Below are 26,472 nucleotides of genomic sequence, written 5' to 3'. Positions count from 1 at the left end.
TTTTGTTTTCTAAAGTGGTCCAAGCTTTGTATTAAATATTGTCATTTTCTCCCCTCCCCACTTTAATTACACACAGCACAAAACTTAAAGCAGCCAAAACACACACACACACACACACACACTGAATTGCAAAATGTAATTTGTGGTTGAAAGGGCGCAGAGGAACAACCATGAGTCAGGGGTCTTACTGACACCCACTCATTATAACTGTGTCACCAAATCATACCTTACTACACATTATTCCCAAACCAGGAATTATGAAGAACTTACCAAGGAGTTGCAAATTCGAGGCCAAAACAGCATAGCTGAAAATAGCTACACTTGAATCTTTTCTCTACAATTCTCAACATTATATTATATTAAATAATAGCTATTTCCACGGGTTGTGGCATTTAGGCTAAATGGCTATCAAAGCTGTATTTTCATTGCCTGAAACATGTAGATTCCAAGACCAATGAGTGATCCTTTAATTTAATTTTAACCACTGTTATTTATTACGTGAATTTTATGTAAAAAATTATGTTTTTTTTGTTTTTGTTTGTTTTTTACTATCTTGGCCCAAAATTTGCAATTTACAGATCAGTGAATAACCCTGTATGGTAATAGTTTCTATATATTGTGTTGTAAGTCCATGGACCTACTAGTACCCTGATACACAGATAGAAGCTTCAAATATGGCTGCCTCACAGAATGCACGCACACCTGTTTCATCCCATAACAAATCACAGGCATCCAGCTGTGCATTGTGAGAAGGTACATTAAATACTTGGGAGCAGGTGAATACATTCATATCTGTATGTATCCAGCACAACAGACATACTGGTGGAGGAGTAAGATCACCTCGAGTAGGTACAACCTTTAACCCATGCATTTTACCCTGTACAGATTCAATCCCACATCTTACTTGAGGCAGACTTAGTCCTCCATGCAGTAACACACACATAGCAGATAATGATATTTGGAAAGTCAAAGGATTCCTGTTAAATGTGGGTGTCAGACGATTTAATCAGTACTATTTAAGCTAAGGGTTTGGTAACCTGTCAGCCAGAGCACGCTCAACCAGAGGTGTCTCTTGGCAGCAGCTTAGGGCCCAGGAGTTAGACAGAGGTCCCGGAACCATGTTTCTCTTGGCCCCATTAACCATCCCAATGTGAGAATGAAGTGGAAGCCCAAACTGTTAACCTTCCTAGGGCCCCATGGGATCATAATTCTTCTCTGCTGGCAGCTTCGTTAGCCCACTGCTATCTGGGAAATGCACAAATGTTAATTCTCTAAACAGTAAATTGTGGAGACCCGTAAACTGAGCCGCAGCATTCCGGCTAAAATAACTAATCTGTGACTGTAGGAGATTTTTCTAAAGCGGCTATTTTAGACTAAATGTAGCAATTTGATTGTCAATTCACTGTTTAGTCAATAAGCACCACAGTGTTTCCTTCAACTGGCAAAATGGGGTTTCAGACATTACAATATAATTAATTATATTTTTTTTGTGTGTGTGTCTGTGATCACTTTTTAAATAATGGTCACAAATTCAGATGCAATCAGATGCAAAACCAGTTCTCCCTCCAACATGCTTGGTTTGGCTGCAAGTTGGCATTTCGCACCTATGTCAGAGGTGAGTTACAGGAGCCAAGAAATCATTTTGAATTACCTGCCACAATAAATGTAAATAAGCAAGGTCAGATTGCATGGGAAACATCCTCAGAATGTTACTGACAGGAACAAGAGGACAAAGTGTGCATGAGACACTGGGACTGGCACTCGATGAGGGAACAGCAGCCAACAGGAAGAAATTAGGGCATGCAGATAGGGTGACAAAAGCCAGGGAAAAGTTTAAATTGGCCAGAATGGTGAACTAATCTGGAACACAGCCTTAATTACATTTAGAGATTCACAATCCGGGAAAATCAATAAAGTGTGAATTCAAGTGCATTTTAACATTTATGCCAATATCTCTAATCTGAAAACCAGCTAATTAGGAGAATTTTTCCATGTTGGCTTAAATTTCTAAATTAACTTTCAATGTTCGACAGTTGATTTTTGAAATTTTTTTTTTAGTTAATAACCTGGAATGTGTTACCAGATTGGCCCGTTTAAGGGTACAACCACGATCACTATAGGTTTGTGTGCAGAGTAAAGGTCTACAGCCAAACCTGCCACATCACATACTATGATCCGGGCATCAAGTGGTTACAAATATGGAGAGCGCGTGAAATCTGTACCTCCCGTTACAAAGCAACAAAGGGAAGCAAGAGCAATACTGATAGAGGTGATTGTTCGTATCCCTGCAGGTTGACACAATCCGGTTGTTCCTTTAAACGCCCAAACATCTGACCCGTCATCATGATGAAGGGGATAGTTTAAAAAAAACCTCTTGAGTGCACACACCAGCAGTAAACAAAATGATAGAACCAGCCATAACCACTCATCTCCGACTAAAACCAAAACGCTCAAACAACAGCAGCAGTTACCTCTCGAAAACACTCTTGAAATATCTATTGCTTTTTTTTATCTTTTTTAAACTAAATTTCAATGCCTGATGTGCGCACAAATCATAAATCGAAAAAAATAATAATTACAGATCACTAAACAATGGGGAAAATAATAGCAGTAGAAAACAAAAGGTGCAAAATGAAACAAAAAAGTGCCATATCGAATCAGACCGGAAAAAAAACCCTAAATCCGGTCCCTACACTTTATATGCTCTTTTTTTTCTTTTTTTTTTTTTTCAGCCACATAAATGTTCATGCCCACGTACCCTGTAATACATATATCTATATATAAATATTATTTTGCTTGTATTGCTAGAGACTTCTGAAGTCTCATGGTTAAAAACGCAGGCTTGGTTCTATCTTACCAGCCTGACCTGCGGTTGGTCCATAAGCTCTCTCCTTAACCTCTTGTAAACAATATCCCTGGGGTGAGAGAGGTCAAGGACAATAGTCTGTTTATAACACCCCCTCGCCCTCCTCCAGCACCCAGGTTTGCGTAAAGTGTCTTGGTTCCTCTTCTCTACGTACACGCCAGTGTACTAGAATTAGATTATTCTCTCTACGAACAGTTGGGTATTCCATATATTAGTAGAAGGGTATTCTATCCTTCAAGTTGCATGGCTGGCTCATATTCAGAGGTAAATAATTCCTTGTAGAGGGGTGGAAAGTGATGTCTCACAATGTCTGGATATATTGCTTTGAACGCCATGAGTTTCTCTGCGTGACGACCACACAATGCACGCAGGGTTGAGACTTTGCATATTAACTGCAAACAAAGAAAACATTGCTTTTAGCATCAAAACATATCCATCTACCCTTGAGATAGATAAAATTCTATCAGTTTAAACACCGCTGATATTTGGACATTTCCGTCTCTCCTTATTTTAGCAGAAAGTTTAAGACTTTTTTTTATATTTATCTATCATTATTGCTTGTCCGAGAAGAGACATCCAAAACCCTCTCACCTTGGTTAAGATCCCATCCTCGCGATGGTTTTTCTGGAGAACATGTTGGAGTGTGAGCTGAATCTTCTGTTGAAGCTTCTCAATCTTCAGCTTTTCCTGAAGCCAAGACCGGTCTGAAGATAGAATATGCCTTTTAGACAGAAGTCATTTACAACAAGGCTCCATTGAGCCTTTAAAGCAACTCAACTCTCTACAACTAGATTATAGTATACATTTGTGAGTGGAATTTTATTTATTTATTTACATTTATTTGATTCATAGAGGATTAAAAGGAATACATAGAAATAAGATCACAACATGTTACTTCACGTACAGTTTGAAAGTGTACAAAGACACTTGACCTTCTAACTGGGATCCACTGCGGTATTATTGACAATTAATCTATTTATTCATGGGTCACTAAGCCAACCGCAGCTCACTTTGATAAAACAGAACTGTGTCATTCGATGTTGGATTTTACAGCATGTCCATGGGCATCCTGTCATATAAGATAACCCGAACACCTCTCAGTGCAACTTGTAAATTAGAAGGACAAACACGAGAAAAAGAAAGTATAGAATCCAAAGGAATGAGATTGGAAAAGGGATTTTGCACGGGGTTGAGAGGATAAGTAGAGGTGAGGGAAATTTCTTGGAACTTATTATCTTCTTGTACAATCATGCTTGCTTTTACTATGCTTGTTTGCTGCTACCAAGTCAAATCAGTGAAGTGCTCATGGTGCTTGGAGTAATCCTTTAACCACAGTAAGAATGGTGGGTGGAAGACAGTAAATAATAGTGGAGAGGATGAAAAATATAAAACTAACAATTGGGCACATATAGCAGTAGGGAGAAACTTTCCTGAACAGAAAGTAAATCCCACCAAGACCAGTACCCCAGTGGAGCGCTATATATAAACCTCATAAAAATGTGTCTCAGACACGGTGCAAACCACATAAAGAAAATAATAAAGTTTATTGATAATTAATTAAAATCAGCACCACATGCCTCAAGTACATTGGACTGACCAAACAGTCATTGTGGACAAAACATAGAAAAAGAAGTAGACTCCAGCTTAATAAGGCGTAACTAAATGATATTGATACAGTTGATACTATAAATAATAACCAAGTGGCTAAAGGTGTAGCAACAAAAGTAGCAAAAAGTATCAACTAATCATATATAGAGAAGACAAGCTGGAATATATCTCAAATATTCCAAATGAATGGAATAAATAACATATAAGAACCCAAAGATCCCCTAATAAAGCCTGATCCTATGGTAAAAATCAGGATCATAAGCCTAAATATACGTACTCAGATTAAACTAGCCCTATAAGTATCTCAAACTGTAAGAAATCGAAAGGACAGAAAGGAGTAAGTATACTGGAAACAAAAGGGTTTAGGAAAAATAATAATAAATAAAGGTTCTTATTGTTCCATGCAAACTGTAAGAAGTAAAGAGCAGGGATTCCGCCGGCAGAAAAAAGTAAGAATCCCTGCTTAGATAAAGCGTATTAATGGTAACTAGATTACCTAGAAACAGAATGCAAGATAGTGGAAAAACATACACCCATAGCCCAACGCGGAGAGGAGGAGGAGAGCTCCCCGCCCAGCGCTGGAAAAGGGTAAGTTTTACCCCTTTTCCCCTTTCCAGAGCCGGGCGGGAGGGGGACCCTGAGGGTGGGGGCACTCTAGTGCCAGGAAAACAAGTATGTTTTCCTGGCACTAGAGTGGTCCTTTAAGCTGGAGTCTACTTCTTTTTCTATGTTTTGTCCACAATGACTGTTTGGTCAGTCCAATGTACTTGAGGCATGTGGTGCTGATTTTAATTAATTATCAATAAACGTTATTATTTTCTTTATGTGGTTTGCACCGTGTCTGAGACACATTTTTATGAGGTTTATATATAGCGCTCCACTGGGGTACTGGTCTTGGTGGGATTTACTTTCTGTTCAGGAAAGTTTCTCCCTCATCTCCTTTAATTTGTATCCTCTGTATAATTTAGGGTTAAAGGACCACTCTAGGCACCCAGACCACTTCAGCTTAATGAAGTGGTATGGGTGCCAGGTCCAGCTAGGGTTAACTAATTTTTTTATAAACATAGCAGTTTCAGAGAAACTGCTATGTTTATCAATTAGTTAAGCCTTCCCCTTTTTCCTCTAGTGGCTGTCTCACTGACAGCCGCTAGAGGCGCTTGCGTGATTCTCACTGTGAAAATCACAGTGAGAGCACGCAAGCGTCCATAGGAAAGCATTATGAATGCTTTCCTATGCGACCGGCTGAATGCGCGCGCAGCTCTTGCCGCGCGTGCGCATTCAGCCAACGGGGAGGAACGGAGGCGGAGAGGAGGAGGAGAGCTCTCCGCCCAGCGCTGGAAAAAGGTAAGTTTTAACCCTTTTCCCCTTTCCAGAGCCGGGCGGGAGGGGGTCCCTGAGGGTGGGGGCATCCTCAGGGCACTCTAGTGCCAGGAAAACGAGTATGCTTTCCTGGCACTAGAGTGGTCCTTTAAGCCCTGTCTGTACCCCTGTAACCCGCCTTTGTATTTTTTTTCACCCGATTTCTCTCAGGTTGTTAAAATACAGTGTTTATATTTAATTCACATATAGCAGTAGTTTCACTTTGTCTGAAAGGCCTTCCATAGTGATGGTCACACTTACCTCCTGACATTAATACAAAGGCTGAGAATAGCGCTATCTCATCTTCCGTTAAGTGTAGAGAACACAAACTCTTCCCAAACTCAAACACAAAACTCATGAAGTCTTCGCACCCTGTAGAGTAAAAAGGAAAGGAATTAATATGAGCAGAGTGGTGTAATGGAGTTTATCCAGATGTTGTGGACTAAATATCCCATGATGCTCTTCTAGCCATAATGCCGGCAAACAATCAAGGAAGATGAAGTCCTCAACATCTGGAGTGCTGAAGATTGCCGACCCCTGCCCTAAGATGAGGAAGCCGCTCATAGGCATGTCTGAGTTAACTCCTTTTAAACACCGATTTACTTGGCTTCAGAAAGTACCGCCATTGAATGTGTAGCAACGTTTTTTAATGGAGTCCTAGTTAAAAAACATGGCATTAGGGGGGCGGGGCCTGACCGCCATGCAGACAAGTCGCACATAGAGATGGCTCCTGACAAGACTCACCAAAACCACAAAAATAAAAAATTTTCACTCGAGAAAACAAGCAACGACCCTGCCGGAGCCACTCTACACTCACGAGAGACACCCTTTTAAAAGGTATCTCCCTAATCAACCGGAGGTCACATCCTGACACTTCTTTGGGCCTACTCGTGGACGCAGCCGAGAAGATACGGCCGGTCTCTCGGCGGTCTACACTGCTGGGACACACAGGTGGAAGGGGCCCCTGCTTCCCCCCCCGCCGTAGAGGGACATCACGGCAACTGCACATTCTTGAGTATCCTGCTGAGAGGGGCCGAGACACTGGGACGCAGCCAAGATGGCCGCCCAGCGAAGGCCCAAAAAACGGAGCACACACACCCAACCTACCACGCACCTCCCGGGGGATCTCGACCGGCTCTGCGCGTGCCTCTGGACCATGCTGTGCGACAGAGGAATGGATTACCACCTGGCAGTGAAGCTAGTGGCTACATGGATTCGTCCAGTAACCCGCCGTCGCCACTACAGACCTCCACCACGAGCATCCAGGACGGCCGCTAGGCTATGCAAATACCGCCGATCCAATGGGCGGGAAACGACACCATGCTACTCGGGTGAACGCACTTGCCCCCACACTCTTGAGACCGAAATTACCAAACCAGGCTTCCACACAAGCTTCTCACCCGACCCGGGAACGAGCGCTCAGCACAGCTTGTCTCCATGCCTCCAAGTCACAGCCGCAAACCGGGGAGCCGCAAAGCTGCACACTCTACTGAAGTTACCCCCCCATATCAGGCTGTTATATCAGGCCTCCAGGGTGGGCATCGGCTGAGAGACGTGCACAGCCACGGGGACTCACACTACTCACAGTGTCATGACACACTGCCCGAATGCACAACCCGTGGCTATTGCCTCCAAGTTGAATTTTTAATATGATTTTTATGCTTACTGTTATGCTTTACTAATGCCCTCAACTATTATTTCATGTAATATCCAGGCAGATATCCCAGACCACCAACCTACCTGGAAGCTATGCTTCTTGCTGCCGATATGTATATTTTAAGCACCCTGTCAACTTAATCGAATGGGCAGCCTATTACCTCAGCAAGTTCTGGGCGCATGTCCTAGCATACCATCTTAGGAATCAGCTAGCCACTAGTGACCCTGAACCTTATGCCTGCTCTGTTTTAAGCCTAACCTGCCTGGGCAGCATGTTTCTAATGTTAGATAGGACTGCCCAGTATGTTTATTTACAGTTATCTCATCTTTTGTTTTTCTGCCTTTATGTCCCAGACATGTGCCTCACTGACCCCCATCCTGCTCAAATATCACATGTAAACGTCAGTACCATATGTAGTTGGGACATGCAGACTAAAATATATAATTGCTCTGTTCATATATGTTGTTACGCTACTTTAAACAAAAAATAACAGTGCAGTATGCTTTGAATTTTTATACTACCCAACATTGTCTTATGTCTATTACCGATGTACCTATGCTTATCCATACCATTGCCAAAGGATGTACTCACTACTGCACTGTCAAAAATAAAGAATAATAAAAAAAAAAAAACATGGCATTAGCTTGGAGTCTCGTTCTTCAGTTGTATATAAAGCATGGTTACCCATTCTTCAATTGGAATAGAATATTAAAGAAACACCGGAGAAGCTACACTAAACACCTTAATTTGGGGAGTTGCCCAAGGCCTGGTGAATATGCTGTGCCTGTTCCAATCAACAGGGATCCACTAAAATGGCATGGGAACCAAATCTGTGTAACTAGTCGTTAATAAACACTGATGATCTACAAGTACCCATTTTAAAACAAGTTGAGAGACATATTTGTGACGGGGTCTGTTACTACACAAAAGGAATCAGTCAATCAAACATTTCCTAAAGCTCACTCTGTCATAATTATTCGTAGGATAAATGATAAATTAACTAGGGTTCAGCATCTCTTTTTTGTGCAATTCCAACAGTATTAATGCTACCAGTCTCTAAGTAAATTCACATCCTCACTGCGGACATTGTCACTTCAGTTTCAAAAGTTACTTAGACCACATTTCACGGTTTACCAAGTTATCCCCTGTACCCATGTTTTTGAGACTAACACGATGCTCTTTAAGAAACTGGATAGAGAAGTGATGTTGTGCGTGTATGTAATAGGGCCACTTACCAAGAGATTTAAAGACTTCTATGCCCGCATATTTGCCATCAAAATAGACCGTGTTATTCTGTGAATCGAAGGCACGACACATTCTGATGAATACAACTTCTAATGAGCCTGCAACAGCAACAAAATTATACATGATGTTTATTTTGTCCACGAACTACAAAGCACAATTTAATCAATGTCATAATATGTATTTGCATACCATCAGGTTATCACGGTTGCACCTTTCCCCTTATATTCTTTGCTATCTCCCTTATTTGACAATCCCTTAACATTAGTGGCCCAGGCATTGCTGGAAAGAGGTACACCTTTTCAACATGTGGCAAAGACATTACCATTTTGTTGATGAATCTGTCTCTCAATGCTGTGTTTGATGCTGTAAAGACCTCCTCTTCTATACCTGGCTGTGTGATGAACTGGTGTAAATCTTTGAAATTTGCTATTCACTTCCCATGTAGGGTTTAGTAACAACTATCCACATTTGCGTCATCAAATCGGCACTCCGACATTTTCCATTCCATATTTTAGTCAGCCTTTCCAAATTGTATGAATCAAATTATGTACGGAAAACTCTGTTTCAGGCTTTGCGTATTCCATTGGACATGCTAGGTATTAGATTTCTTCACTTTTCTATGGGCGGTTTTATTTTGGGAAGCCTAAGGTGTAGAATTCCTCAGCAGGTTCTCTAATGCCCTAAGCTCTTGTGTGGCTCAGGGTTACCGAACCTTTTGTCATATTGTTACTCAGCCTATTGGGCTCAGGTTCAAACACAGCAAGTCTATATTGTTGTCCACAAGTAGTGGAATCAGATTTTTTTTTTTTTTTATCACCTAACCTTTTGGAATTTTTCATTAGGTTACCAGGAACCTTATGTAGTCTAGAAATTTTGATTGTATATAATTGTAGGCATAAGGAAAGGCTATATATTCTTAGAAGACAAGAATCGAGGGTCAATATGCAGTATAATTCCACATGATTTCTCTAATCGTACCTTCATCATATGTGTCATAAACATTTAACATCACTTTTCCACTACGTTCCGAACTTCACAACTGAACTATATACTAAGTGCTACAATGATATTGAATATTCTGGAATTACCAAAACATGTACAAAGGTGCAGCTTGGTCTTAGTGTAATACAAAATGAGACAGTAGTGAGTAGTGTGGATTTATAGTGATGCTTACACAGCCCTACATACGATCACAGTACATCTACAAAAGTGCCCAGGCCTCCTTCTGGGTTGTTGAAACTGTGTATTTACCTGCTTTCAACAGCACTATTTGGTCATTCTGACAAAGCTCCATGAATCCATCAATGCGTTTGGCAAATTCCACCACATACTGTATGGCCTCGGTAATCTTCACTGCACAGAGTTGCCACATCACCTCCCGCTGCTGCACAGGAAAGCACATGTAGAGGTCACTAAATACCGCACACCTGGACATGTCATCATGTAAGCTATATCTCTAGATGTCTCACAAATGCATATAAAGATGTTCAAAAACAAGAAACCTGAATTAAGATATTCAGGATTCTTACACACAAAAAAAAAAAAGAATCACAGACCGTTTCTGAGCTCTTTGTAGAAAATTTTGAGACTATGATTTCATAAACTCTGGCCTTTCAACACTAGACAGACTATAAATGAGCACATAAAATCTTGGAACGGATGGTAGTCAAATGGGGTTAATACAATATTACAATCATTAATGAGCAGACAGACCCTTACAGAGTTCATAATTGGCAATATAAAATCATTACGGGAAAAAAAACACAGAAACTTGAGTTTACATGAACAGGGGAAAAAAAAGTAAGATTTGGGGTGACAAATATACTGGAAAAAAGTAGAAAGTAATGAGAGGCCAGATGAGTTTGATCAAGTGAGATTGTTAATCAGCTAAGAAAATGTCAAGTAAAGCATAGAACATGGCTAGCAGTAGAGACATGGAGGTTTTGAGGGCATCTTGGCAACTTTAGGTCAAGCGTAGCAGTAAAGATGTGTAAGGGAGGACTGGAACAAAGACAGTTCATAGGAAATAAGAAGACACAAAGAAAGACCATAGAGCAGTGATTGCGAACCTGTGGCACGCCGGGCCCTCTCTGTGGGCACGCGGCCATAGGTTCACCATCAATGCAGAGTAGGCACCTGCCTGCCCAAAACGGCAGGCGCCTACTCTGCTTCCGGGTCGGGAGGCAGGGGGAGGGATCTGTGATGCAGCTCCCCTGTCCTCCTGCGCGATGCTGTGTGGAGCGTTGCCGAGCATTACCATGGCAACGCTCCACACAGCATCGCGCGGGACGACAGGGGAGCTGATTCACAGATCCCCCCCCCCCTGCAGTGCTTACCACCACCGGACCACCAGGGATGGCTGTGCCGCCGTCGCCCCCCCCCTACTTCATTAAAGGTAGGGATGAGGGAGGAGGGGGGGAGGTACTGACACACAGCACCCCTACCCCCCACAACAGTACCCCTACCCCCCAAACACCCCTATCCCCCCAGCAGTACCCCTACTCCCCCACAGCAGTACCCCTAGCCCCCCACAGCAGTACCCCTACCCCCCCAGCAGCACCCCTAACCCCCCACAGCACCCCCCCACACACACAGCACCCCTCACACACACACAGCACCCCACACACACACACACACACACACAGCACCCCTCACACACACACACACACACAGCACCCCTCACACACACACTCACACACACACACACACAACACCCCCACACACACACGCACCCCCCCCACACACACACGCACCCCCCCACACACACACGCACCCCCCCACACACACACACGCACCCCCCCACACACACACACACGCACCCCCCCACACACACACACACGCACCCCCCCACACACACACACACACGCACCCCCCCACACACACACCCCCCCACACACACACACCCCCCCACACACACACGCTCACCCCCCCACACACACACGCTCACCCCCCCACACACACACGCACCCCCCCACACACACACGCAATTGCCGTGTTGGCACTTTAAGGAAAACATTTTTGGCATGTATTGTGGTTTGGGCACTCGGGCTCAAAAAGGTTCGCCATCACTGCCATAGAGGGATATCAAGATACGAGTTCAAATGGAAACAATGACTGGAGAGGGATGGCTAATAAGAAAGAAAATACAAACAATAAATTGAAGAATTTTGATGTGAGCCTGGGGAAGGTATAAGGAAGTACAATGAATATAATGATTGTAATAGGAAAGGCAAGGGAAAAAAGGAATAGGCAACTAGAGTTAAGAGAAAAACAATATTGTCTCCACATCTATTAGAATTATGGAAAAGGCAGATAATACTGCTGTAAGTGGAGAAGATATTGCAGTATTTATGAAAGAAGAATCTTTTTTTTTTTACTATGGCCATTAAAGCTAGGTGATGTTAAAGAGTTGATCTAATGCAGTGGATTCCTGCATCCTGATTTAGTGTTCTAAAGTGAGAAGGGAGGTCCAGCTTCAGCAGGTCTAAGTGTTGTACCATTAGATTTACGAGAGGTTCCACAGATTTTCGAATGAAAATGTAGTTGTTGTCGTTTACACAATAATACTGCGAGAAGCCAAGATGAATTTTAGTGTATGGTGGGAGAGGTCAGGATATGGTACCAGTGTGCATACACGGTATAACATTTCAAATCCTACACTAGTAGACACACCAAATTTCAATTTCTACATGCCAGACCTGAATTTTCACTTGGATATGGAATTTATACTGTGACTTATACCTTGCTCTGGTAACTTTCAATTTCTTCCTGAAGAAAGGTCTGCCACGTAATCTGCTGAAGTTCCTCTCGTAAATACTGGCATGTTTCCATATGGGACTTAGAGATATTCTGAGCGAGATGTTCTGGGAAAGAATGAGAACGGGGAACATTAAGGCATTTGTTAATGTATATCAGTATGTAATGATAAATAAAAAAAATAATTGGCTCTTATTTGATTGACTCTGGAATTACAAAAGGTTAAGTTTTAACATGAATACTTGAGACTCTGTAGCCAGAGCACTAACAACTGAGCTATCTCAGTGCCACCAGGCCTAATCGAACGGGTTTACTCCCTAAACACTGAACAGCAGTGAATTGGAAACTAAATGGCAAGATTTCAGCAAAAAATTTCATTATTTCATCCAAGCTGTTCGATGCAGATTTTGTTTGTACTTTGTAATCCGTTAATATTTCAGAAATGTTGCAATTTAGTTTTCCATTCACTACAATTTGGTGCATGGTGAATAAAACCCTTAGTGTTTGACATATTTAGTGGTTTTGTTGACTTTAAGTGGCTTTGCCATCTCAAACTTGCTTCTATTGTTTCCTCTTGTCTTTCAAAATGTGCTCTTCTTTTCTTCATTTCTGTATTTCAATTACACTTGTTGTAACAAAATGTCGACAAAGAGTGGAGCGTAAGGCAAGCTTCACTTCCTTTGTTATCTTGACATAAGGAAGTGGAGCTTGCCTTTAGCTTCACCCCTTCTCAAAATGGCCAAGCGTAGGAAAAATACACAAGGCATAGCTGTTCATACTTTGTTATAAATAACCTTATGTTATAAAGAGAAAAATACATCAGAAGTGAAGAAATAAGAACAGATTCTGAGAGAAGAAGAGCCGAGGAAACAATAGGATAAAATTAAGTTTGAGTCACTTTATCTACAATTTGCGGAAACCGAAACAGCAAATTGAAATCCAGATGGCAAACAGTCAAAATGGTATAATAGCTATGTGGAGATTTTTTTTCCCAGAGATAATTATTTTTAAATTAATGTTGTTATTCAGAATTTAATTAGAGATTAGTGAATAACTTTGTCTCTTTTTGACATCACCAAATCCATACTTTTTAAACTCACCACACTGATTGTAAACACCTCACTGGCACTATTTATCAACATTTCCCCCACAAAATGATGTAATATTTAACATAGCTAGAATCACCCACACTCTTAATAAAAAAATAAAATAAATTGGCAATCTAATTTAAAAGCAGTAAACAAAAATGAAATGTATGCTTACTAATAGATTCGTGTGTGGCCATGGTCTACTTGTGGAATTGTTTTTGCACACCCACATGGAGAGGTAGAAACAATCCCAGAAAGTCTTGTGACCCCATCTCCTTCCTGCTCCACTCACTAGAAATTCCCAAGTTAGCCAGACAGAAGGGAAAGAAACCAGCGAGAAACTGAAGCTCATATGATCCAGGTAGGGGCAAATCCATCAGGCACGAGGCACGTTAAGGATGCCAGGGGTGGGGCTCAAAGACTGTAACCACACAGATGAAAAGGAATTTATAGGTAGGAATACATTTTAAATCTCATTGTAATGGGATCACAGGGAAGGAAGGGTGCGAAGGTGCCTAAAAACTGGAACAATTTCCCACAGACCTTTACATCCAAATGCATCGGAACAACAAAGTTTGCCTAAAGCTTGCAAGTAGGACAAAATGGTTGCTCTTCAAATCTTATCCAAGTCACAAGTCAAAATTCCCAGGACATTGCTACTGCTCTGGTTGAAAGGACATCAATTCTGTCAGTCCTTGTAGATTTATTCACCAAGAAGCAAGAGTGTTGAATCAGAGACATACGACAGAAAACCAGGAAAGTACATACACCCAAGCAGCCTTTGGATCCTGTGAGATCTCCAGAACTTCCAACTTGTCCACCAGAGAGGCAAACACTTCTGGATGGAAACTCAATTCTCCCATGTGAAAGATCGGTTTTTCACAGAATCACAGAAAGAATGACCTTGTTATTCTCTACCCATTAGAGAATTCTGGGGACCTCCACCATAGCAATCCCTGGTCACGGACATTAACCTTGGCAGTAACAATATTGGACTGGAGATGGATATGGGTCACTTCAAGTAGGACAGGCCAAGACCGGAGAGCATGACTGGACATTCACTGGTAGCCTCACTTTCAGAGAAGACCAGGTGACCCTGAGCTTGCAACACGTACATGTTATCCCACACCAAGGTTCTGGAGTCTGCGGTTGCCATAGTCTAGGTAGGCCTGCATAAATAGTGAAAACCCTACCTGCAGAAAGAGCACCTGACTAGAGGGCTCAAGACAATTCTCTGAGATAAGCACAGATTCCCCATCCCACTGTGGGAGGAAAAACTATTGTAAAGGCTGACAGGTTGCCCCCTCCGAGGATACTACTATGAGAACCAGAATCTTCACGAAGCCAGAGACAAGCAGCACATGGCTATGCCATAAACAAAACTGTACAAAAAAAGGAGACCTTGGTATTCCATGTTAGTGACTTGTTGGGATGGTTAATGCACCAGCCAAGGTTTCACAGGAGTCAGATGAGTAGGTCTAAATAAAGAAATGCATACATGTAAGAGTCTGTCTGGAGTAAGACGTTTTCACAAAGTCCAGCAGTGCCTGGGCTCTTTAGAAAGACATGAGAAATAAGACCTGCAGAGGGCAGGATTTAACTCTTGCTTGGTAACCTGAGAACATGATATTCAATACCCACAATGTTCATTAGTGGAGCACGACTAAAGCCTTGCAGAAGAACTACAGGTGCACCACACTGAAACCGAGTATTATGGGGGTGCACCACCAGGAAGAGGTGATTTCTTTCTGGTCTCAGAAGACCTGGACCAAAAGCCTAACATGGCCTTCCAACCAAGCTTGGCACTAGTGGCCCATTGTCCTGAAGAAAATAGGCACTTTTACCCTGGGATAAAGAAGCCTTAATTTGAAAGTCAGACTAGTTTGTAAGCCACAATGACCTTTGCAGAAGGATCTTGAGAACACAATTTCTTTTGGTAAGTCTCAGAATGTAACATGTAGGAAAAGTGCCCTTGAGAAATTGGACGCTCTCCAGTGCTTTTCTTAGTGACAGATGAAAAAGCACACTCCACAGCAGAGACTGACTCCAACATGCTTGTCTCTTTAGGGGTGATTGAGTACATGTGGTTAAATCCAGGCTTTATTGATTATAGAGGACATTTCTGTGTACCGGAAAGTAGTGATATACAATAGTAGCTCATCCAAAGCAGAGGCTTCAGAACTTTTGAAGTGACTCTTGAAAACACAGCCAGCAAGAGTGAAACCACAAAAACATTTTGCTGGCATGCCTACCAATTCATAAGTAAGCGTTTTTAATCCTTTATAACAATAAAAGCATTTCGATACTATTCAATTGGAGCTCCTTGCCTCTCTTCTTATCTCCTACTTTTGTAGAATATCTGTATATGCATTACCTGGAATCACGTTTCCCACGCTGTGGGAAATATCCCTCTCCACTGGTGCACTTCAAACCCAGAGCCAGGGGTGATATGGCTCAGGTACATGTGAGTTTTCTACCATATACTCTAATACAATATTGTACTATTCTAACAGATAGTGTGCACTATGTTCTTTTCTGTATTTTATAGTAGATAAAAGGCAAGACATCATCCAGTTTAAGCGTGTTATATTGGTCTAACAAGAGTAAAACGCTTGTGTTTTAAATGGAATGTTAAAATGGATGCAAAGAGTTTGAAATCCTCCTCAGAAACTTGAGAGTCCCCATCTGAATCGTCTTGGGAGTTATCATCACAAAGGGAACCAAAGACAAAGAGAGGTAATCAAAATCACAGGGGTTAATTGGGGAGTCAGAAATAGCTTCATGGGTGTCCCTTGCTAGCGCAGCCACTCTCGCCCTTACATATATACATAGTTACATAGTTAGATAGCTGAAAAGAGACTTGCGTCCATCAAGTTCAGCCTTCCTCACACCTGTTTTTTGCTGTTGATCCAAAAGGCAAAAAAAAAAAAAAAAAAAACCCAGTTTGAAGCACAATTTTGCAACAAGCTAGGACAAAAAATTCCTTCTTGACCCCAGAATGGCAGTCAGATTTATCCTTGAATCAAGCAGTTATTACCCTACATTATGGCCCTTAGAGGCCATAATGGTGCTCTATGAGTATGTTACCTCCCCCCATAAAAATGTCCAGGAAGGCAGGTGTAGATCTGGAGGAGAGGCCCAATTACTGTTGGAGGGATCAGGCATATGGAAAAAATAGGCTGCCATTACTAAACAGTCCACTTTGTGTAAAAGGGCCTGCCCCTAATTACAGATGTCACACATGGTGTTACAAATGTGACAAACTTAAAGCAAGTAACTTCGTTCTCCAGGGCTTCTGAAAGATACACAGGGTGGATGCATATGCAGGTGCAGGGCCGATGCAGCAATAAGCCAAAGCCTGAGAATGCTCTCCATTGCAGCTGCTTAATGAGAATCTGAGGATCAGTGAACTCCAAGAATGCTTCTACTCACCCAGCCCATCCATGAGAGAACTATGAGAATTACGAAATAGCAGGCCATGAATGGGCATTAAACTTGGCAGGACATAGCTGGAAAACTCTGAAAGTTTTCTCTCGGTAGCCTAGGTTTCTTATTCTTACAAAGAACTTGCAGGGTAGAAGATCCAGTGACAAGGAGGCCTTAGTCAAAGTGAAAAATAACACAACTTGCAGATCTCATAAAGTTAAAACAATTCTGAAGAAGATAGAAACGTAACTTGGCTTTCCCACATAAAGAGCAGAAAGGAGGCGGCTTTCTGGGATTGTCTCTCTCTCTCTCCCTGTCCAGTTGGGGGATGTAATAGTCTACAATTCATTTTGGTGGAAGGCGGCCACTTTAAGATGAAAAAGCATCTCTATTACATAACTATTAATAATGATTTAGCCCTGATATTCTGATAACACGAGTCATATTTTAATATAAAGCTAGCTTAAAGTACATTTTTTTTTGGTTTATATAGTTTCAAGTCATGAACCTAAAGCACTGTGAGCAAAATTGATAGTCATTAACATTGGTCTGCTCAACACAACTTCAGGAAATCTTTCATGTAAGCACATGCTCCTTCTACAGTGACTTACCAAGTTCTGCCATGGAAACAGTTGGGGAGGTCTCTCCATTCGTGAAGGAGCAGTATGGAAAAAAGGAAGAGGCTGGCGTGTAATCACACAGAGGCTCGGGTTTGATGCCGTTGACGTCTAAGCCAGACTGATCTGGGGATGGTTGAATGTCAAGATAGAAGCTACTCACTGCCGACTCGGTTTTACCTTCTTCTGGTGTGTGCCCTTCCATATAGCCACTCAGGTCTTCCCGCAGTTCTGTAAGCCCATTGGGGGTTAAGCCGTAGCCGGCAGGAGTAAGTGGCTCTGCCTCTCCAGGTTGCTGCTGGTGATCTCGTTGTTGTTGCATGCGATGTTTCTGTACCTCAGCATAGAGACTGTCCCTCTGTTTCTTGGACATGCGGCCAAACTTCACAGCTGAAGAGAAATAGAAAGAGAATGGCTAATTGATGAAGATCCGTAGCTACTTAGTAAGTCATACTTTGTCATATGTTAGTGTCGTAATGTTAACTGCTTTATTGCCCAATTCGCTTGTTTTCCCACTTACCATCACGTGACATGCCCACAGCGAGGCATTTCTGCAATCGGCAGTGCTGACAGCGGTTCCTACTTGTCCTATCAATCAAACAATTCTTTTGCCGTGGACACGAGTAGGTGGCGTTACTCTGCTGGCTACGCCGAAAAAATCCCTGAAGGAAATAAAAGGGTGATACAAAATACTGTAAATATTATCTTGAAGAGTAAAGATGACATACAACAAAATGGAAAAACTCAAAAAATCAAATAAAAGTTTATACGGATAGTGATATTCACGTAACAGAAAGATGCTCTAAGTGTAAGATTTCATATTATACACCGGTAACATTCAACATTCTTTCTGTATCGAAATAACATTCTCATTTTTCAGTTACCCAACACAATGGCAGCGTTCACAGTCTAATCACCAATCAGTACAAACTATAGCAACCTCTGTTAGCTTTACATCCACAATTCTACTAATCCGGTGTACCCCATATCGGCAAGCCCCTTTTACACTCTGTTCCAAACTAAACTACTGCAGTCTACTTGTAAAATCTTCAGCCACCTCTACATCAGCTCACATCGTTATATCTGCCACTAACCCACAGCACTCTTCTATACATTTTTTTATCAAACAGCTCCCCATGCGCCTCATTCCTACGCTAACAATCTGAAGTCGCAAGGAATGGATGAAGCTGGCCTCCCTGCATTCTTCTGACAATTCCCACCTAACAAATGGATTCCTATAGTTCATTACCATAACCATATCCAATCCTATATACACATATGTCTTAATTAGCTGCTCATTGGCTGTTTAATTACTAGGAAGCAGCTGCCAGCTGCCATACCTCTCCGTACCGGCAGCCACGCTGAGCAGTCTCTGCTCCAGCAGGTGACAAGGAGACTCTCTGAAAGCTCAGTGATTTATGGCTAGCTGCGGCAAGATACTCTGGCTCATTAATCTCCCAAATAGGGCCGGCAATTAAAATGTAGGTTTTTTTTTTGTTTTTTTTACGTGTTTCTTTAGCTCTCACAGTCATGAGGACTAAACATATTCCCTGTGGTTAGAAATGCAGGTATAGATCAATATGAGAGATTCCTGTATTTATATTAACCCAGTCAGTATGTGTGTTACGTAATATACTTGTGTCCTGCGGGAGTAGCAGTGGAACAAGATCACATTCATTTATCTTCCGGGGATTGGCAAACACCTAATACTCTCATAATACATAAGTTCTCCTTTAGATATGTCAGGGTCATACCTTAGCTCTGTGACAGATACTATTATGTGCATAAACCATTTCAGAACTTATTGCAGCATCAGACATTTTACAATTTATTGATAAAATTTTAATAAGAATAAACACATTGCTACTAATGAATGGGGAGTGGAACTGTACAGCACAGGGTTCTGATCCCATAAGCAGAGTATTTAGCAACAAATGATCTTAATCATATCATTGCCAATTCATTTGTAAGCAACGCAAATGAAAGCGGGGGTTACCTCTCACGCAATAAAACGTTGTTATTAGTAGTGATGTGATGTGCACAGTTTCATTATTGTAGCGTCAGGAATACAAATATGTATTACGAAACGCTATAGTGCCATAGTCACCATTTAGGTGACTGGGCCCTGCTGGTCAGGATTAAAAAGTGCTGGTAACTGGCGTGCCACTCCGCCTCTTTGGTTTATATCATCAAGATCGATAATAGCCAATCCAATGCTTTCCCATATGAAAGCATTGGGAGGCTAGTGCACACGGGCGGCAAAACGCCACACTGCACCAATCAGATGGTCTTTATGAGACTATTTAAGGAGAAGTCAGAGTGACAGTCATTGTAAGCAGGTTAACCCTGCAACGAAAACATTGTCGTTTCTGAATACATGGCAATATATGCCTATAGTGTTCCTTTAGCAATGTTGTTGCCATCACAATCCGAAAAACAGTTGAACTTTCAAAGGTTTCATGGAACCTTGATAAGTCACAGAAATCACCTTTCGAGCAAGAGTTTTTGTGTGAACTAAAATCGTAACCACCTTGACTGAGTTGATGTTAAGAAGCAGCAATGCCACCAGTTACACTAACAATTCCTCATTAATTAACTAAAACAATTAATGGACTAACAAGCTCCGTAACAACAAAATAAAGTAACAAAAACAGCTAACACAGAAAAAAAACACACATACGTACACTTCACCCAAAATCTCTGATCTCAACGTGCTCAAAGAAATGTAAACACATATCAATGACAATTAATAACACAAAAGGTTAATGACACACGTCACCTATTGTCATCTCTATAAAAGGGGTCAAACAGGCAGATCAGAGCTTCCTAAGATGTAACCATTTTGTTAGTCGTTAACCTTGTGATCCTGGAGTATTGATCTGTGAGATCATGTGATAGACAATGCGGACTGTAGTTAAAGTGCTCGGGCACCGAAAATGAACTTTACCTAATCTGCTTCTATACAGCTTCCTGTGCCTGAATATCTTTCTATTTTTTTGCAGAGCGATCTAGTTTCAGTAAAATACAGAGGAATAGTAGGGAGTAAAACTAATCCCACAGAAGGACAGAGGACAGACATCATGGGCAGAGAAGAAGAAAAATGGTTGCACCCAGATACTAAGATCTTGCACCAGGAAGAAAATATAAGAAGTATAAAATAAAGGCATGTGGCAAGGGGGTACAATCGTTGAGATACAAGAAGAATAAGGAAATGAAAACCAAAAGGTATAAAAAAACGTGAAAGGGCTGCTTTCAGCTCAGGTTGTTGATTCGATAACGATTTGTAACTTATTACCGGCAGAAAAGGGTTGTAACAGTTTTTGATGGCAATTTCATTGAAACACTTAATTCTGAATAAAAACGCTATCAACAGGATACCAACTCTGGATCGTGATCAACTCTGATACTGGAATCTTTATGGCAGTTACCCTCTTAGCAAAACAAAAAGACAGAACGCCTTCACTTGGCTGGCTCCTTACTTCGACATACTAAATGACAGCCTGTCATACCAGTTTGAAGAATACATTGGATGTTCATACAGTACATCTCCCATGATGCTCAGCCACCTCTCAGGTTGACAAAGCATTAAAGGAAATGTAGTTTATAAATGTATCCATTTTTGTCTTAAAGGATGTATCCATCTTCGGGTTTTTCATTGGCAGGTTGAAGTAGAACATCTACCCTATGATAAAAAAAAAAACAGTTGACTTAACGGTCTTTGTAATTTATGGAAGGTATTAGATGGGACATCTCTTGTGTTGACATTCCTTGGAACACTGACCTTTCTCCAAACAGAAAAAAATGCATGAAAAATGACATGGTCCATGGTGGCCAATCAAAGACCTATTAAAAAATATCTAAATATTTGTACTCCAAATTGGGAATCAAAAAATGCACCATAACACGGCATCATTGTATTAAACATCTACACGTTTCATGAATAAACCAACGTCTTGATTAAAGGGGTTTATCCATTAAACGTGTAGGATTTCAATACACGCCCATTATTTTCGGAACACTGCTGTGATATGGTCAAGGAGAGTCAGGTGGGGTAATCAAAACAATATTGTTAATAGAAATCATGGCGGCATTTAGATTATGAAATAATGCCAGATATAGGTATGGGTTTCTCACATCAGGATGCCCTGTGACGTTTACTCACTAATTAGTGAATGTGGTCCACAATTGGTTAGTTTAATTGGTTGTCAATGTCATCTTGTGATTGAACACGTTCTTAAAGTAACACTCCATGCGCCGTAAGAACTTCATCAGAAATGGCACTGGCTTACATTCAGGGGTTAAACCGCTAAACGGTTTAATCCCAAAGCCTTCAACCTCCATCGTACATATGAAGAACACAGAGTAGCAGAATGTCAAGAAATGTTTGCTGCTTGGAACTCAACAAATTCTCTGTTCTACATACTCTGGGTGAACTTTCAGCTAGTGAAGAACACACACTGCTTTTAGTATGGCCAATCTCTTTTTCACTTTCTCCTGAATAAACTTCAGCTGGTAAAAGATTCAAAACAAATGGATTGAAACACATTAAATCAATGCTCCACCACCTGTACTGGATTACAGTGATAACCCAAATCAAGAACAAGGTACCGTTGGTGGTGTTTTTGATTTCTCTGATTCCAGAGGTCTGGACTGCCACGAGTTTCCTCTTGTTTAAATAGGACTCCAAGACACAATTTTCCGTCTGGTCCTACATTAACCTGCACCCATCCCATTCCTTTCTGATTGCTACTAAAAAGGGACACTTCACTGCCAAAATAAAATAAAATTATTGTTTGATATAACCCAATAAAAATATTTATGCACCAAATGAGTTTGTTTTTTGGTCCCCACTGAGGATATATCTAAAGAAAGCTTGCAAAAAAATGCTGTTCTCTTGTCTGCAGCCTTTGCAAGTCCTCCTCTTCTCGGCGCCAGCACAGACTTTTTGTGCAGCTCAATGAGAATTCTTTGCATGGCAAGTGCTCTGAGCAATTGCTGCCTCTTGAGTTTAGCTCTACTGAATTAAACAAACCAGGAAGTAATAGGACTGGTTCTCTGATTGACAGCCTGGTGGGTGTAACAAGGTTAAAGGGACAATAGAGTCACCAGAACCACTACTGCTTAAAGGGACACTATAGTCACCTGAACAACTTCAGCTTAATGAAGTTGTTCAGGTGAGTGCTACAGCTCCCTGCAGCCTTTTTCTTGTAAGCACTGTATTTTCTGAGAAAATGCAGTGTTTACATTGGAAGCTTGGAACACCTCTTGTTGCAGTCAATCAGACGGCCACCAGAGGGACTTCCGAGTTCAGAGGCCCTAAAAAGGCCTCATTCACGTCTGACGTATTCACGCATGGGTGAATACTTCAGACGGGCTATCAGCACACAAAGCACTGTGAACGCGCTTTGTGTGCTGAGGCTGTCAGCACTGCTGTGGGAGTGGCTTCAGCTGACAGCTGAAAACCGAACCCACAGGGACTCTTTCTGGCCAATAGTGGTTGAAGGGGGGGTGTGGGGGGGAGACCTACTCTCCTTCCCCCCCCGGCCCCCACCCCTGGGCGGTGGGTGGGGGCCATGAAGATAATGAGGGGGGGACCTACTGTCCTCCCCCTCTCCGGCCCCCACCCCTGTGCGGCGGGTGGGGGCCCTAAAAATAACAAAATTGGGGGGGGGGGACCTCCTGGCCCCCACCCCTGTGCGGTGGGTGGGGGCCCTAAAAATAACAAGGGGGGACCTACTGTCCCCCCCGGCCCCCACCGCTGAGCGGTGGGTGGGGGCCCTAAATACAAAGGGGGGGGACCCTAGTTAACCCCCCCCCCCCCCCCCCAAAAAAAATTATCTCCCTACTTACCCCCCTCACCCTAAAAATAATGAGGGGGGGACCTTTAACTAAAAACCTGTAAAAAAAAAAAAAAAAGAGATAAAAACAACTTACCATTCGATGTTTTCTTTCTTCTAAAATCTTCTTTCTTCAGCCCCAAAAAAGGCCAAATAAAAAGCCATAATAACCGACGCAATAAAAAAAAAAAAAAAAAAACGAGCGCAAAAAAAAAAATCCATGTTCACCCATGGAGGGCTCTGCGCAGACTGAGCTTTGCAGGGTGGGGGAAAGCTTATAAAGCCCTGGCTTGAAATTCATCCAATCACAGTGCTCTGTGTCATTTTACACAGCGCGGGAAAATTGAACTTTCCCACGCTGTGTAAAATGACACAGAGCACTGTGATTGGATGAATTTCAAGCCAGGGGTGGGGGCCGGGGGGGGGGGGACAGTAGGTCAATATGTGTGTTTGTATGCAAACACTATATATAGAGAAGTCTCTATATATAGTGTTTGCATGCAAAGTTTGGAGTAGGAGGGGGGCGGGTATAGAAAGCGAGCTGAGCTGTCAGTCAGACAGCTCAGCTCGCGAACGCACATTCCGCGCACATGCGCGGTAATGCGCTGAGTTTCTTCATAGGGCGGCTGTCAATGCTGCTCTATGAAGAACGCGATTGGTGCAGCCGGAAGCCGCGCATGCACACCACATCGCGGTGACGCTTCTCTCTGAGAAGCGTCCTATTGGGCCCCGCGATTTCGTCATTTTGACGAAAAGGGGGGCGCGGCATGGCTGGGAGCTCGGCGCTGGAACAGAGGTAAGTTTTTAATATAAAAAAACCTCGAAAATATTTTTAAATCAATGAAAGTTCATATAAAAGCAAGAAGGAAGGCTGGGGGACCTGTCTTTCTTGCTTTTATATGTTGACTATAGAGTCCCTTTAACGTTCTTGTGTCTATAGGATGTTGTATCAGTCTTAACACTGTAAACACTGTCTTTTCAGAGAGAAAGCAGCGTTTACACTGCTGCTTAGGAACATCTCGTGTGTCAGCCACTTAGACGGCCACTAGAGGTGCTTCCTAGTTTAGTGCTGCACACTGCGTTTAGCTTCTCCACGCTCTGCATGGAGACACTGCAAATTTCACATAGAGATGCATTGATTTAATGCATCTCCATCAGGAGTTGCCGATTGGCGCAGCGCGGGGTTTCGCAGAGCATGTGCAATACACAGCAGCCTCCTAAAGTTTTCCTATGGGAAAGTATTGGATTGGCAGAGATCGTCAAGTTTGGTGATCTCAGTCACGGAGGCGGAGCAAGGCAAGGCGAGACCAGCACGTTGCGGGAGAAAAGCTAAAAAAAAAATAATTCACCTTTTTACTGCAAAAGGAGGAGGCTGGTGACCTAAACAGCCGCTTCAGGAATATATTTATAATATATTTTGATCAAGTCTCACTCAGGATTAATTACTAAAGTGAGAATTCAAAGTGAAGTAAATTTTAGATTTAAAGTCAAAATAGCTGAATTGGAAATATTCCCTGCGGCAGCTTCCAGGCTCGGCTACTTGGCCTAACGTTTGAAATTCAATTTGATTTTGGACTTGGCAGGAATAGTCTCAAAGGATGTCTTGTTAGCCCCTCAACAATCCCCCAAACAAAAAGAGTAATCAAAAAGCTGTTAAAGTATATTCATTTGACTGACATTATTACAAATTAAATGTACGTGTGTGATTTTAAAGTGAGGATCTTCTCAGATTTGCCTTAAGATTTTTTTCTGCACACAAATGTGTCACTCTGTGATTAAAGTGGCCAACGGAATATCATATGTGAAGATGAAAGCCAGTGGACATATGACTTTCCTGTGTATAAACTTTTATTCAGATCAAAATAAAAGCCAAGTATTAATGTTTTGGGGCTTTATTCCCCATTCTTTTTCAAAACTGTTGACCACTTTATTCATGCAGTGTGTTCTCATATCAACCATTATAAAAATGGACACAAAGTACTCAGTACTCCGCTGATTTGTAACAACTGTTTGGTTTCCCCATTTTAACTCTTTTTATATGTTTACCAAACGTCTTCCTGTTACATTCACTGTATGATGCCAACGCAGCAGTTTATATTGCAATTTGCAATGTTATACTAATGCGCATTGCATGGCATAGACCAGGGATAGGCAATCTTAGACACTCCAGATGTTGTGGACTACATCCCCCATAATGCTGGCAAAGCATCATGGGAGGTGTGAGCCAAAACATCTGGAGTGCTAAAGGTTGCCTATGCCTGGCATAGAGAGACTTCTACTGGGCCCACTGACTATATAGCAGCAAGCCTAACGACTGGCCCTCTTGTATCTAGACTAGGATACCTCTAATATCTTTTGTTCTTCTCAACAGCTAATAAGAGCAAGACTCTGCTAGGTACCTAGCGACCAGGCAGACACAAGAATAAAATTAATTTTGCATAAGAAATTAATAAACCTGTTCTTAAAGCAAGGTCAGGTCTGAAACATCTTCTATGTAAACATGATGAATTGTCAAAATTAATGTGATCGTTGTGAATTTCATTAGCCAGCCCAATAAATTAAGGTAGAGTTAAGACTCGTCATTAACTGTGCTCATACACAATATTTCACAATCTCATAACCTACATTTATTTTATTGTAATTTTCATTAAAGTACAAATTTAGACAATACAATCATTGACATTGCGCCATTTACCAGGTCAAGAGAAGGGCAGTTATATGCAACATAAGAGAATTAGCTGCGTTACATGAGAAAATAGATACAAAATAGACTTAAATGAAAGAGCGTAGAAACCAACATACTTACACTGAAATTGAAAACCTAATGCTGTAAATAGCAAAGCATTTCTAAAGTCTCGGTGGTTCAGTAATCAACACATTTTGGGAGTAAGAGTCCACACACATTACACATTGTACCCATTGGACAACAAACCTCATACAAGAAGAAAAAACTCACAGGCACTCCAACTTTATTATGACAGAATGCAACGCAACGTTTCGACCGGAAAGGTAT

At 41.8% G+C, this 26,472-nt stretch overlaps 1 protein-coding gene across 3 annotated transcripts in view; it reads right to left on the bottom strand.

Moving 5' to 3' along the window:
• Window positions 1-1,080: 1,080 nt before the first annotated feature.
• Window positions 1,081-26,472, bottom strand: part of LOC134603400 (nuclear receptor ROR-alpha) — a 500,942-nt gene continuing 475,550 nt past the window's right edge. For 2 of the 3 annotated variants that reach the window (XM_063449322.1, XM_063449323.1), the window contains 8 exons: window positions 18,143-18,284; window positions 17,617-18,012; window positions 12,477-12,598; window positions 9,987-10,119; window positions 8,726-8,833; window positions 6,095-6,205; window positions 3,458-3,570; window positions 1,081-3,258 (listed from right to left, as the gene is read on the bottom strand). In XM_063449322.1, the coding sequence (XP_063305392.1) occupies window positions 3,094-3,258; window positions 3,458-3,570; window positions 6,095-6,205; window positions 8,726-8,833; window positions 9,987-10,119; window positions 12,477-12,598; window positions 17,617-18,012; window positions 18,143-18,284 (1,290 nt within the window). In that variant the 3' untranslated portion in view covers window positions 1,081-3,093. The remainder of the gene's footprint in view (window positions 3,259-3,457; window positions 3,571-6,094; window positions 6,206-8,725; window positions 8,834-9,986; window positions 10,120-12,476; window positions 12,599-17,616; window positions 18,013-18,142; window positions 18,285-26,472) is intronic. The other variant, XM_063449324.1, reaches the window with a different exon arrangement.

This window comes from Pelobates fuscus, chromosome 3 (genome assembly GCF_036172605.1).
Source record: "Pelobates fuscus isolate aPelFus1 chromosome 3, aPelFus1.pri, whole genome shotgun sequence".
NCBI classification, from domain to species: domain Eukaryota; kingdom Metazoa; phylum Chordata; class Amphibia; order Anura; family Pelobatidae; genus Pelobates; species Pelobates fuscus.
The sequence above is the reverse complement of the archived record's forward strand: the minus strand, read 5'-3'. Positions and strand labels throughout refer to the sequence as shown.